The following is a 14,702-nucleotide window of genomic DNA, read 5'->3' on the forward strand; positions in this document are numbered from 1 at the left end:
CTCACAAAGTATCTGCTGATAGTACTCCTATCCAGTCTAGGGATCACAGGATTATCTACCTTGGCCACCACTTATCTTCATCTTCATTAACAGCATTATTCGGCCAACTGCCATCAAAGTGCATCCTATCAATACATTTCTAAAAGAAAAATATTCAACAGCAATTAAGGAAAGGAAAAAAGCAACAGTGCAAATCTCAAACCGGGATTCAATCCTCCCAACCCCATGGTTAGTTTAGCTCCCAAAACGTCAGGGCCCCAAAACTGTAAGATTTTCCCCAGAAAGAGGACCTTTGCTCATAGAGTCGCCAGATAAGGTGGCAAAAACAACAATATTGGAGGTGCTCACTGCAATACCACTTATCCAGTTCCGCCCATACCGATTACATCATCTCAAAACATCCCTTGACATGTGATCGCCCCCAAATACCAATTTGACAGAGTCTGGAAACATTTAATTGAGCAATGCAGTGCATTCCACCAATGGCGTCCTTGGTCACAAAAACGCAACCCCCTACATTATGTAACTAGTGGAGGCATTTGGTCCGCAGGGCATCCCTTCTTTCTCTTCTATCAGAAGCCAATTTTGGTACCCCGTGGAGAAACACAGTGGTTCTTCTAGGTCCTTCATGGGCATTATGCCTGGGTAGAGGCCTCCCAGAGCCGGGGTTTATGTGCGTTGTCTGTCCTCCCCACAAGATGCTCAATGCCTGAGACGGTTGGAGCATGGATGTTTGGGGCATGGAGCTCCTTGGGTAAGGGCACAGGTCCCGGGATATGGACCTTGGGGGACTCTCTCAGTACATTTGGGGCTGGAGTTTGAACAGCCACTGGTTGTCTCTTCAATCTGGGAACGTTCAGGGCACCAACAGAAAAGGGAGGTTGGGGGCACCTGGGATGTAGTCCTGTACCAACAGTTGGGCCCAAGCCTCCATACCCAGCCCCAAGTAGGTCTTCTCCAGCCCTGCAAACACCTCCTTCCCCCCTGGCCTCTGACATGCCTTTGAGCAGAGCCACTAGTAGTTATTTGATATTGGCCAGTTCGGAGAGAACACGGTCACAGCAACAGCCCGGGGTAGTGTTTGGATCCTTGGGTGATGAGGCTGGCAGGGACCGATTCCCTTGAATAGATGATTTAGGGGCCCTAATTGTTGTTAAGCGTAAGAAGGACCTAGCCCCGGAAGGTGCAGCTGACGTAAACTCACTCCAAGTGCTGCAGGGTGTGGGGGGCTCAAGGAATGCTTTCCCTCACAGGATCCTTCGTTGCCCTGATCCATTGGGTCCACTGATGAGTGGGTAGAGAGCGGCGGGGTGAACAGTCTCAGCAGCCAGGGCCGACCAAGGGTCGGGGGCCAAACAAGTGATACCAGGGACGGGCCTTCGGGACAGTACCAAGGGTGGGACCAGTGACTCACAGCCCCCAATGAGTTTAGCTATCCTCTCACATCCATTGCCCAGTGTATCGAGGAGATTTGCAATGGCAATGCAGTCAAAACCAGCTCTGGGGGTTAGCAGGTCGACGTTGGGCACATGCACAATTGTAGTAAGGGCAGACAAGCAGTTCAGAGCTTGGTCTAGAGTAGACCCACGAGGCCCTACATAGAAGCTGTGGCTATGGGTGCATGCTTGTTCAGGACCTGGTCCCTCCTTCGCTCTCCCCATGTCTTCAGTTGGGACTATGGTTGCTGGGGCCAATGTCCTACCTGCACTGGCACCCACAGGATGGACTCCACTTCCGTGACCCTCCCCCGTAACTTTACTGGTTTGCCCCCCCATTTCTTCGACCTGCTTTAAACTTGTAGTCCGCTTTATGTACAGAGGCGGGCTTGTAGGTTGGACATAAGGGCCGACTTTGTGAAAAAGGAGGGGGGGGAGGGAGGGCGGGAGGGAGTTCCTCCACATTTACGAATCCAGCCATTCCTGCAGCGCTGCCCGGCCAATTCAAGGATCTAGTAGGAGGGAGGCTGATTACTTTTCTCACCTTTGACTCAATCCGGGTCCGTTGGTGCACTGTGGGTGTTCTGTTAACTGCAGGGTTTTCCCTTAATGCTCCACCTTTAGGAGTGTGTACACCCTGGCGGTAGCAAACACCCGTGCCCTTGCTCCCCCGCCGGCTTAAACCCTTTTGGGTGAAGCCCGCAGCATTTTGATCGTGGGGGGGGAGGTGGAGCTTCAGTCCTGCAACGGCAGCAATCAGGAAGGGAGAACAGACTCCCAGACAAGTCTCCCAGGGTCCCTGGCACAAACACCCGTGCCCTTGCTCCCCCGCGGGCTTATCCCTCATCCAAAAGGTTGCGAAGAATTCAGAATCCTACAGCCCCTCCCCCCCAGGAGTATGCTGTGAAAACTCATCCCATCTCAGCAGCAGATGATGCATCTGTAACAAGCAAGGGCCATCACTCATTGTCTCCACATTTCTAATGCTGCAATGCCCACAAAGACATTTCTTCCTCCTCCAACGATTTACTCTCAATAACTTGTTTTTTGACATGATGCCGATCTCTGTTATATAAGAAGGTTATACTGTGTTATGTCCTGTTCCATTGGCATATTCTTTCACATGAATGCCATGTTGCTCTGTACCACACCAACAAGTGCTTTGAAAGCAGCCATAAAGTGACAGATATCATTTAAAAACAAATAAATGATACACGTGGGTGGCACTCTGTTCATTAAAGACAGATTTAACCCCCAATTTAAACCTGCAAATTAAGCTGGTAAGCAGACTCCAAAACTCTGAACTACAATCCCCATGCAGCTCTCTTACCACGATGAGGTAATTTATGCCGAATTCGAGAAGGGGATGCAAGGCTGGATTGGACAGATGAACTCGCAGATGTGCTCAGCCTCTGCCTAAAATGAATCCTCCCTCACACACCAATATAGCCATTCCCATAAAGTTCGTAGCAAGCCTCAAGAATGACCAGGGACACCGATCCACGGTTTGCTCCCAGAGTAGCCACAGTTCAAACCCCATCATGTACCCATAGTTCTTCCGAGATTTCCTAGCTGCATAACCTCAGGGATTAGTAGATGGGCTTTGCCTTCTTCTTCCCTTGTGCATGGTTTCAACATGCCCAGGCTCACTATGACACACTGGCACAGGGCATGCTCATGTCCAGAAACATTTTGAACAAAATGGCAAGCCAGGGTGCTCTGTGACTACTACAATAGTGATTTGGCAAAGTATAAAAACATGGTAACAAAGAAATACCTGACAATTCTGCCAATATTCAAATTAAACATGCTGCTCATTTTTCAGGGAGTCACTAAAAAGGGCAAATTTGGGTTCTATGGAAATAGCCTGCAGGCCACTTTTGCCAAGACCCAGTTTCCTGGGTCCAGTTTTGGTACTGTGGTCAATGTTTTTCCGTTCTCCCCTCCCCCTATTCTCTAGCCATTCGCGCCACTTCGGCTGTGGGCCCATCAGTGCTGATCTCTGGCCACATGGTGTGTTTTTATCTAACTGTTCCCCCTCCAAACTACTTCACCGAGACAAGTACCTCATTGCAGGTCTGATCCCAATCGGAGATTGATGTATCGCCAAGTTTAGGGAAAACATTTTAGACGGAATTCCAAACTTCCTTTCAATGTGCACACTACCATGGGGTTTAATTCTCACATCTACCAACACAACAGCAGGAAAATAAGGATGGGATTGCGAGGCATTGTCTGCCCATTTTATACAATTGGAGCAAGGAATATATCGTTCGGGACACTTTGTAAAAATCAGTTCCCTTGTTTTACTGCTTACCTCTGGAAGAGCCTCCTATGCCCCTAGGAAGTGATAACGAGATAGTAATGTAAATACAGAGCAGAGTTCTAATGGGACACATTTAGAGCTGGTTGCCTTATTATTCAACATTCTATATCCCTCTCACTGGATCATAAACCACATCTAAGCCAGAGCCTGCACAGCCGTTTGCTAGCCCCATTGGCATGTGGCCCTCTGAATTAAAGCATTACCTCGTAGGTCAAATGAGAAGAACAGGGAACACAGGAACATCTTTTGCCTTTGCATCTAGGGGGCCAGTCATAATCACATTTTACTTTATTAATTATGTCGATCCAACTTCCATGCATTGTGTTACCAAAACCAATCGCCATTTCACACATCTTAATCTTGGGCTAGGCCAACCTCTGGAGTTAGCTTATACATCCCAGAATTTCTATTCAGCAATTTATCTGAGCTACCATAAATAAACCCTACATGTATTTTATGCCGACAGATCTGTGAGGATTGCCCAAGCATGATCTTGAGTCCTTCACACACCCATCTCTACTCGATCCCTAACCTACAAGTCTTCCAAAACTGCCCTGGAATGCCAATGCGTATTTTACCCTAACATATAATTTTATGTGTTGCATCCATCTAGAAAATAGCCCATGTACAGTGGATGAACGCACCTCCACACTAATACAAACCATTTCCTCTGCCTAATTCCCTCCCTGCATGTGCAACCTACTTGCCCGTTTTCTCTCACTCTTACTTCGCTCTCTTTGCCAGCAGACTAATGGCTGACTGCTCCAGGTGGGAGCACCATACGGCACGGACAAGAATCAGTGCTTTGAACCCATGGTGGTGAGTTGGCGCAATACCAAAGCATTGTGATATAAAATAACATGACATGGTAATCCCCCATACATTTTAGTAAAAAACTGAACTAACATATTTTAATCCACGATAGAGTTATAAAGAAACTAAATTAGCAAACTGTGCTGGAAAGCCAGCCAATTGGCTCCCGCCAAAGCCAGGCTGAATCCCACAGTGTGCAACCAAGTTCGGACGGATATAATGCTGCTCCCCGCATGCTGGGCCCCACAATACTGTCTTTGGTCAGCGTGCCTTCTCCATACCAATGCCCCCCTCTCACACTTGCCCCAAGCAGCACCCACGTGTACCTGCCCAGCCTTATGCCATTTTGCTGCAGCCTCCTACTTCTACTGACAAATGCTGGCATGTACAGTAGAGACTTGCTCTTGAGCCTCTCTCACTTACTGGCAGCCATCCTTCACCAGGCTAACCGTCCCTTGGATGAATGGGTGCATCACTGCATGCACCCAGTCATCAAAGGTTCATTTTTTAAAATCTTTCTGAAAAGACACTACTAGCATTTTTGGCGGGTCAGAAGAACGTGGACTCTGATGATTCATTTTACTGAATTCTTTATTAAAGAAAAGGATAAAGGTCTAACTTTCCCTATACTATGAGGCGCCCCTACCAAATAAAAACAGCTACGGTGCTCTTCAGTCAGTGAAAAGTCCTAAATGAATCTGTCCAACGTCTAAACTAACTCTCTCTGACCCTACCACTAACCTTATAACTAAGAACAGGTGAATTACCCCCTTTCCCTGTTGTGTTTGCTGCTTGCGAACTTCAATTCAATATATAATTTTCAAATAGTGTCTGGTGACTACTTTTATCAATTCACACAGTTCATTCAGCACTTTCTGTGGTTTTCCCCTCTCTTTTCATGAGTCGTGGTTTGACGTTCCTTTCTTATCTTCGTTTTGACTTTTCCTAGTAATTATACTTTTCCCTTTTTCCCCTGGTCGGGTTATACAATATTGACCAAAGTCTTCCTTTATACTTTCTCTGTTTCATAATTTCTCTTCTTGTCTTAGTTTCCCCTGATTGATCAGAGTATGAACATTCCACCACAGTACGAGTGTACCAGTAATGATTTTCATTAACTTCTCTACACATCAAAGGGATATACTCTTCTTTACTGCAATGAGTATCAACTTTCCAGTAATGATTATCATCAACTGCATTGACTTTTAAGGTTATAGACTCTTTATCCACATTGGGATGAGTATGATCATTCCAATATTGATTCTCATTATCTTCCCTGGCTTTTAACGTGATAGTCTCTTTTTCCACACTGGAACGAGCATGAGCGTTAATAATGGTTCTCTGTCCCCCTCACAGGTCTCCCTTATTCACTCTGACTAGTAGGGATAATGTCACTTGGTTCTCCATTTCCTGCTGGCCATCTGTCAACTTTGTCAGATTGGCCTTTGATGTTTCCTTCACATCTCTTCTTTCGTGCTGCTGTAACTGAGGGCTCTCTGGCTTCCCAGGTACCACTTTATTCTGTTTCGCTTGCGTGGTATCAGCGTTAACGGGACCGCAGGTCCACCACAGGTTCCTTGTGGTCAGGCCACCACTCTTTTTCTCATTCTTTTGCCACTTCTAGGATGCTGTGCGTCCAACAGTACTTCTCTCCTGCTCATGATTGCAAGACGCTTCCTGTCTCTGTCTGGTTCCTGCTCTCTCACAACTTGTGGACAGAGGGCTTCCATCTTTGGCTTAACATGGCCTTGCAAGCCGATTCGTACCGCATGGGCTTCTCTGCTTTCTCTCCCGACTGCTCCCTTTTCATATGCTACGTAGCTGTGGGAGTTCCCCGGCGCAGTTACGCAGTCCTTTCTCTCTGTCCTCCATGACTTCTCTTCTCCTCCACGGGTCATCCTCCTCGTCCCAGTTAATGAGGATTTCTCAGTTAAAGGAACACTTGCAGTCTCCTCTCCTCTTGACAATAGCACTTATTTATATTTTCTTTGCATACATCTTTACAGGATATCATAGAAGAAATGTTATTGGTATGTTATCTAGGGAGTTCCTCACAGGAACGGGAGTCCTTGTTCCCAAAGGGGGAGTCTCTCCCGGTAGGCCCCACTTGGCTCTAACCCATGGGAGGGTATTGCGGAGTGGGCTCACCTCCCTAGCCTCACAGGGGGGCATAGGGGCTCTCCACAGGAAGAATGCGAGTATGCAAATAGGGCTATGATCTGCCTTTCAGGGTGGAACTTACAGGAAATGGCCCAGATCTCTTGCATAGCCCCTCGTCGCACTCAGGACAGCAAAGCTTGAGATGGCAGGCAATTACCGGCCATGTTCATCCAAGAATGCGGGGCTAAAACCAATACTATCTATTGATTGATTTGATTTGATTGATTTGGGTATTTGTAACACGCTCGAAACAGAATAAACCGTATAAAGGCGCAGATGACTTTTACTGAGAGTATCTAGTATTGTAATAGTATCACATTACATCCATAGGTGCAACTTAATCATAGCCATAGGACATAATCATTTTAAAGGACTGGCTGTATTTATTTAAACAAATACGTTTTCAAGGTTTTACGAAAAAGACACAGGGAATCCATAGTCCCAAGTTCCCTCTGTAAGCTGTTCCAAAGTCTAGGACCAAAAACCGAGAATCTTCTGTCTCCTCTTGAAACAAATATAGATAAGGGGAGGACCAGGAGAGCCTGGTCCTTAGAATGTAAGCATCTAGACGGTTGGTACCGCTCAAGTTTATCTTTCAAATAGTCTGGTACTAGATCATTCAAACATTTGAATACCAAACAAGCTGTTTTAAACTTGATGCGGTCATCAACCAATAGCCAGTGGAGCGAACGGCGTGATGATGATACATGGGAGGTTTTACTTAACCCACAAACCAACCTAACCGCTGCATTTTGCGCTATTTGCAATCTGCTAAACTGTTTTTTTGGGATGCACACCAGTTGGCTGTTCCAATAGTCTAGGTGGGCATTTGTAAGAGCTTCCACCACCATAGCATGAACACCTTCTGGAATATATGGTAGAGTTTGTCAAGGAATAAAAGATGGCTTTCACCTTGGATCCTACCTGGCTCTCACTACCAAGATTGTGCTGCCAAATGCAGCCTAGGTTCTTGACTTTAGTTGACAATTTAAGTTCAACTCCCAATAACTTGGGGAGTGGCTGGTTTTTTATAATGATTGAGCAATGCTCCGGGCCAAACAGAATACATTCTGTCTTGGCTGCATTCAATTGCAGTTGATTGGAGGCCATCCATTCTCTTGAAGGCAGTCACCAATTGTTATAAGGGATTCCTCAACCTTATCAACTGTAATAAAAATGTGAGTATCGTCAGCATATGATTGGAAACTTAGTCCATGACGTCTCAAGATTTCCATAACCAGACAAAGATACAGGTTGAAGAGAAGTGGCGACAATGATGAGTTCTGTGGAACACCACAATCCACGGTACATGGGTCCGACGCTAATCTAACACATTGTTGGCGATGTTGAAGAAAGGATCTTAACCATTGAATGGCATGCTCAGAGACCCTCCCAACTGTCCTCAACCTCTCTAAAAGGATTGTACGGTTGACCATATCAAAGGCGGCTGACAGGTCAAGCATTACCAAAAGTAAAAGCTTGCCCTGATCAGCCACCTTCAAAGGTTCATCATACACTGCCAACATAGCTGTCTCTGTAACGAACTTCGGGCGGAACCCTGACTGTAAGGGATCTAGAAGAAGTTCCTCTTCAACAAATGCTTGCAGTTGTTGAGTCACTACTTTCTCCAGTATCTTCCCCGGCCATGGAATACCGGAAATCAGACGATAATTTTGGAGAACCAATGGATCCAAGTTGGGTTTTTTTAAGAGAGGGGACAGTGTAGTATATTTTAATATATCTGGCACTGATCCTTGATCTAGTGATTTATTGACAAAAGTGGTGACAAAGGGGGCAATTTCCTCAGCTAGTTTTGCCGCAACTGCTGGTAGGGGGAATAGGCAGTCAGTGGGTTTCACTAGTCACTCACTAACCTCCAAGCCGGGTCTAGCTGGGGCGGAGCCCTGGCAGTCTCAAAAAGAGTTCCTGAGCCACAACCCTGCCCGGACACTCCCTCTGACTAGTCCCAGATACGTTTTCCCCCCAGGCAGCCTGTGTAGTCAAAGAGCTGCATGGTTGAAGGGCTGCCTGCAGGTGTCAGTGCTTTGCATTAGAAATAAAGGTGAGGCATTGGCCGATGTACGGGTGGGTGGGGTACCCCACCACCTGTACTTATGCCACGCCCCCTAACTAGAGCCTCGTCTCGAGTCTGCCTCCCACTTAAAGCACTGACAAGCAGTATAGTCCAGAGCAAGGATTTAGGGTTCCTCGGGTGAAAAGCTAGTATCATCCTTTTTTAATTGCCCAGATTTGCTGGCTTTGGGGGCAACATCTCACTCAGCCATACCCTGCCTACTGTTGCCACCCTAGGCAGACGTCTACAATAACTGAACAGCAATATTGATATCTCGTGACCGGAATTCCCAGTAAAAAATGTACTGGAATTTGACAGCGTTTTGTACATACACAAACCTTGAAAAACGAGCAAACATGTCTTTACAGGAGAAATCTTTTGTAATTAAAGGAGAGTATTGTTGACGTGAGAAACAACTTCGTTTGTCTTCCAAAGAGGCAGACAAGTAACCAAAGTGCGCATCTCAAGAGAAATGTGCCACTTTTACAAAGAAAATTACAGTTCCCACAAATTGCTCGTAACAATTCCACCGAGCCAACATTTGACCACTTGGAAAATCAAAGTTTTCAAAGATTATAAATATAACTTTTTTCTCCAACTCTGTTATTACGTACTGTGAATGGGGAAAGCGGGCCAATCCTGTGGCCGTAGCGTCGGATGGCCTCTCTGATGTGGCTGGGCTGTATGGCTTCGCTCTGAGGCTCCGCGCCACAGGCCACGGCGCTCTGCGACAGAAAAACACAGAAATGGTTACCAAATCAAAAACACACCAACCGACCTTCAGTGCATAAAATGTGAAACTCAAAACTTTATGTATAAGCTGATTTTTTTTCTCTTTCAGGAGGGGAAACTCACGTCTTTGCTGCCACACACTCCATCAGAAAAAAATACACTATTCGTAAATGAAAGAAGACTTTTACATGACCTCGACTTAACAGACCTACCATATGCGAGTTTCGGGTTCTAAATCTGTCACCCTGGGCCACTGCAGCTGCAGCTCACGAGAGGAAAACTGACTAAAATTCAAAGCAGAACTTTCTATCATTTTACTACAGTGCAGGGGCTTTTAGAGCACATGAGAATTAGAAAAATGGTTTGGCTCACTTTGCTTCCCCATGTAAACGTGTATTATTTAATAATAATTTATTGCACTTTTAAAATCAAATATAATGTAAAGTCCATATCATGGTGGGGCAAAGTGCCAGATTTCAAAAAGCTTCAGCTTGTGTTATGAATTCAGGAACCAGGCTTCAAACCACTCTCGAGGATATATTTGCCACCAGAGGCTAGACAAATTGTTTGTCGAAAAGAAGCACCCGGATTATGAAGTCCAGGCCACCATTTAAAAGGGGCATTCATGATGCCTGAGGGAGCACAATGAGAAAATGGCTGCCGGCAGCTTGGCTCGAGTAGGCCTGAAATTGCTTAAGTGAAACAAACTGGTGTAAAAAAATGTTTTACAACGAACGAAGGGCTACCAGTAGAGGGAATATACTTGAATACTGCCCTGTAACCTTAAATACATTCTCTCAGTGGCTGAAGTGTACAAAAAGAAGTAGTGGAACTATGTTCCTTGCTGGCCTGTCGCTGCTCCTCAAAAACCCCAATGACACGCCCCCTCCCATGCACAATACAACCTCCAAACACATGTTCCTGCTGTTTAAGGGAACGTTCAGGGTAGTGCAATGAAAATGCAAGTTTCAACTTCTTCCTACACTTATTTTAAAACGAAACCACTGCAGAACGGTTTCTTTTTTAAATAAAAGTATAGGAACAGTAAAACTTAAAAGTAGAGGAGCACGGCTCCCAACCGCTCCCGCCCACTTCGACCACTGCATGCTCTCTTACAAAGGAATCCAGTGATTTCTGATCAGGCAGAAACAGTACTAGTCTACCAACCCATCCTTGTGTGACCAGTGGCGCCACAACATTGCAGTAGACAAGATCTGTGCTTTCACATCATCCAAAAAATAAGAAACGGGTGCCCCAGTACTACAGCAGAAAAAAGGGTTCCACTGCCAGGATGGTGGTAATGGTAAAAAATTGGTATTTTAAATACATTCTTAAACTACCACATAATCATATTTACAAATTTACAGAATGAACAAGTAAGGTATGAGGTAAACACCGTTTCTGTACCTCAATAAGTATTGGATGGGGTAAATATCCCTTATTGACAGCACCCTGTAGTATCCAATTTCATAATTTGGGGTTCGTAAAAAATAACTAGTTTTTACTTTAACAATACACATAAGTAGGCCCTGAGTGAGCATGTACACTTGTGACAAATTAACTTCAGGTGCACGGTGGTCCAGCCGTGAATATTGGTGTCTAACCCATCAATCAGAACAGATTGGAATAACCGGGAAATTATAAACCTCCTTGTCCAATTTTGGTAACGTGGACGGAACTGGAGGTTTAACTTCAAAAGGTTGTGTATCGTGGTTAGTTGCAAAACAGCGAAAATACAATTATTACAATTATACACTTATTACTGAATAATAAAAAAGGGACTGTCCAGTCAAGGCTGTATCAAAAATATCTACTTAATTTATATCACAACAGACACTACGTACGAAATACAACCCACCCTGAAAACGAATGCAGAGACAGACAGTTTCAAAGAAGGAAAAGGGATGCACTCTGGATACTAACAGGAGGGTAAGCGGTATGGTTGATAATCGCAACAGTTCAAGGTTACTTGGCTTCAGCACAAAGTGAGCAATGAGTCTTAACATGTCCATGGGGCCTCCCAGGAAGTACCAGGGGGACAGAACCATAATGTACCTTGTGCTGTAGGTTTTCCTGGTGCTCGACAGGGTCGAATCAGCTTCAGTGACAGCGTTCAAGATGGGCGTCAGCTGTGGGTATCAGGCGGCAGGACAGTTCGGCGAGTGAAGCTGGGAGAAAGGCTGCAAGCTGGCCTACATGGCATCTCAGGGTGAGGGATCGTTGTCTCAGTGCTATTCGGAGATTCTGAAGCAGTGGTTGAAACATCTTGGATTTTGCAGTCGGTTGCAGCTTGAGGAACTCGATTGGCTTGAAAATGTCCTTTAAGGCAGACGTCGGTAGATGCTCGTCAAGGCACTTCTCCCAGCTTCTTCACTGGGCTTGTGTCATCCTTTAAGGCGGATGGCCCAAAGCGCAGGAGTGTGTTGAAGGCAGCTGCCTTTTCCTTGGTTTCGGGTTCAGAGTCCTTCCGACACTTTCTACCTAAGAAGCATGCTGCAGAGCCTAGCAGGGCACATTGTGTGATGGCTGGGTACTGGTTCTGAAGTGGCTGGAGGGTCCTCCGCATTCAGTATCTCCCTCTGTTCCCTGGGAGATGTTTAGAGGAGGGATTTTGCTTCCCTCTTTGGAGGTCCTGGCCTTCCTTCACTGGCGGAAGATCTAAGGCAGACTGTACCTTCAGCCAGGGTCTAATGAGGAGTTCTTCTTGCTACTCCTTGCAAAGACTTCAGATGATCTGCCAGAAGAGGGGCCCAGCCCTCTTTTAAAGGCAAATGGGCCACAGTGATTGGTGTAAGCTAAGCCTACCTTATTGAACGAATCCTGGGGTCCCCATCAACAATCTCCTGTATGCGCGAGGTCACAACCAGGTGCTTTGCAACAGGAAAGGTAAAGGGGTGAAAACATGCGATACAAAGTCCCACCCATCTTCCGGTCTCTTGTGCATCAAAGAGTCTCTCTGGTTCATGGATTTCTCTGTGGTTCCTGATTAAAATGGCAGGTCTCCCTTGAAGCTGTGGTGAGACTAGACTCTCTGGCCTTATGAATGGAGTCCCCCCTGCCGGGTGGACTACTGTAAACATGCAGTCCAAAACATGACAGTTCACTGTCATTGATATGGAGGGCAGGAGCTGGCTTTAGGTTGACACAGTTGCATATGAAAAGGTGTTGGGGTTTCCGGTCTCCTTTGTTAACGTCTGCAGCCATGCCACATGTTGGTCTGTTTGAATTACCCTCTAATTGGTATGCAAATCACTACCACTAGCTGCAGGGCCCAACAAAAGAGCAGGGCAGGTCCATGGAGCCTTTGCTAGTTAATCAGGCTGGCAATGACAGGGGGGAAGATTTGGTCCTCCCCCTTCTGGAGATGCATCATGTACCCCCGGCTGTCATAGCCAACTAAATGTGGCAGGGGGACAGTGCCAGTAGGCTGTGTCCACCCAGAGTATGGGGGTCTATGCGTTTGTCATGCTGTGAGCATAGGAAAATGCGTGTAGATTAGTCCCACACATTTTCTTGAGGTTGGTCTACCATTATTCCATTTAATTAAAAATGTCATAAATAGCCCAGGCCAGCACACGCCCAGCGTGTAGATGGCCGAGTTCCTCACAATATCACAGTATTGTCAACATATGTCACATTTTCTCTTTAATATCAATGATATTTGGAAAACAACACCACACAGAAGGATGCAGCTTAAATGAAGCTGAGATGGGTGCTCCCTGTTGGCACCTACATTGCACAATGTTTCTCATTCTTAGAAGCAAGTTTTCTGGCAGGAATGTCTTCATAAAGGGTTCTTTAAAATGATCGATGCAATGCTGGGCAAATGTACTCGGGCATGGGACTTGGTGGGCTGTGATGTGCAGTTGATGACTTCATGAATTTTCCCACTGTGCTACAATGGTGACTTACAAGCACATTTTCTTTGACTTTCATCAAAAGTTATAAGGGTACTTTTGGGGGGAAGGAGATACCCACTTTCAACATGGAAGAAGCATTGGCCTTCCTTTAAGAGGAAGTCAGACACACCGCGGCGAACACCAGCGACATTAGAGATGGGGTTTGGGAAGCAGAACAGTGGTCTGTACGTCCCTACGTTCAAGACTGAGTAAAATTGCCCTAGGTGTGACTCCCAATTACAGACTGAGGGTCCTGGCAGGAATACTAAACCCTGGAAAAAGTGCATTATCTTCCCCAACCAGCAGGAACTCAAATCCGGCAGAAATACTGCCACCATCCTCTCGTTCCACAAAACACTAAACATTTATGTATTTCTATGATATCAGGTCAAATTACCTTTTTCTTTTCTTCCAAAAGGAAAAAAGACATATTTAGACAACCAGCGCTGTGACCGCACAGAGCAGTCTTTCTAAATCAAACTGTTGGCCCCTACGCCGCACACAAGTGTGCGCAGGGGTTTTGAGGCATGGAGAGGATGAGCTGCGGGGGTCAGAAGTAAGTGTTATGTGTAGTGTATGTGTGTGAGTCTGTGTGTGCTTGAGTGTGAGAAAACGTGCATGCAGAGAGGACTGGGGGCGTCAAGTTGCAAAGGGTGGATTGGGGGGAGTGAACCCCCCCCCTGACATAAAACAGTGGTGATGTCCCTTTCCGATTTTCTGGGTGTCGCGTGAAATGCAACCTTCAGAAAATGGGTGAATGACATAGAACCATTTCACCAATAGATGGCAGATGGATACAAATTCTGCCCTCCATCCACCAGCAGTAATGCGCTACTGTATAAAAGCCAAGCCCACTGCTAACCCCTCCTTGTAAAACAGCCTGCAGCTCTCGAGCCAGGTCCATGCTATCACCAATAAAATAAAATAAATGCACCAAAAGCTTTAGATTCCTTTCCAGAAGGTTGCCTGGAGTTGGTGAGGGGGGATTCTGGTCCTCACTGCTGAGGAAGCTGTAAAATGGAAGGGGCAGCCTTTGTCTAGAGGCACACATCTTAAAAGGGTAATACTAGACTACAACATGGCAAATCCTTCTTCTGTGAACACCACAATGGCAAAAAGATCTCACCAGTAACTACAGACTAAAATCCTAGCGTTGCCAATCCAGCCTTTCATATGTCAGACAACGAAATAGGCATGTTTCATTACACTTTATAATACAATGCTATAAAACAGAACTAGCTGCCATAGTAAGCTAATTATTA

General features: G+C 45.8%; 1 protein-coding gene across 2 annotated transcripts in view; it reads right to left on the minus strand.

The window, feature by feature from the left end:
- The window catches only part of SUPT3H (SPT3 homolog, SAGA and STAGA complex component), a 2,273,353-nt gene that overhangs the window by 344,426 nt on the left and 1,914,225 nt on the right, over positions 1-14,702 (minus strand). For both annotated transcript variants that reach the window (XM_069605796.1, XM_069605795.1), the window contains exon 10: positions 9,424-9,534. In XM_069605796.1, coding sequence (XP_069461897.1) covers positions 9,424-9,534 — 111 coding nt within the window. The remainder of the gene's footprint in view (positions 1-9,423; positions 9,535-14,702) is intronic.

This window comes from Ambystoma mexicanum, chromosome 4p (assembly GCF_040938575.1).
Source record: "Ambystoma mexicanum isolate Mex_15411 chromosome 4p, UKY_AmexF1_1, whole genome shotgun sequence".
Lineage (NCBI taxonomy): Eukaryota > Metazoa > Chordata > Amphibia > Caudata > Ambystomatidae > Ambystoma > Ambystoma mexicanum.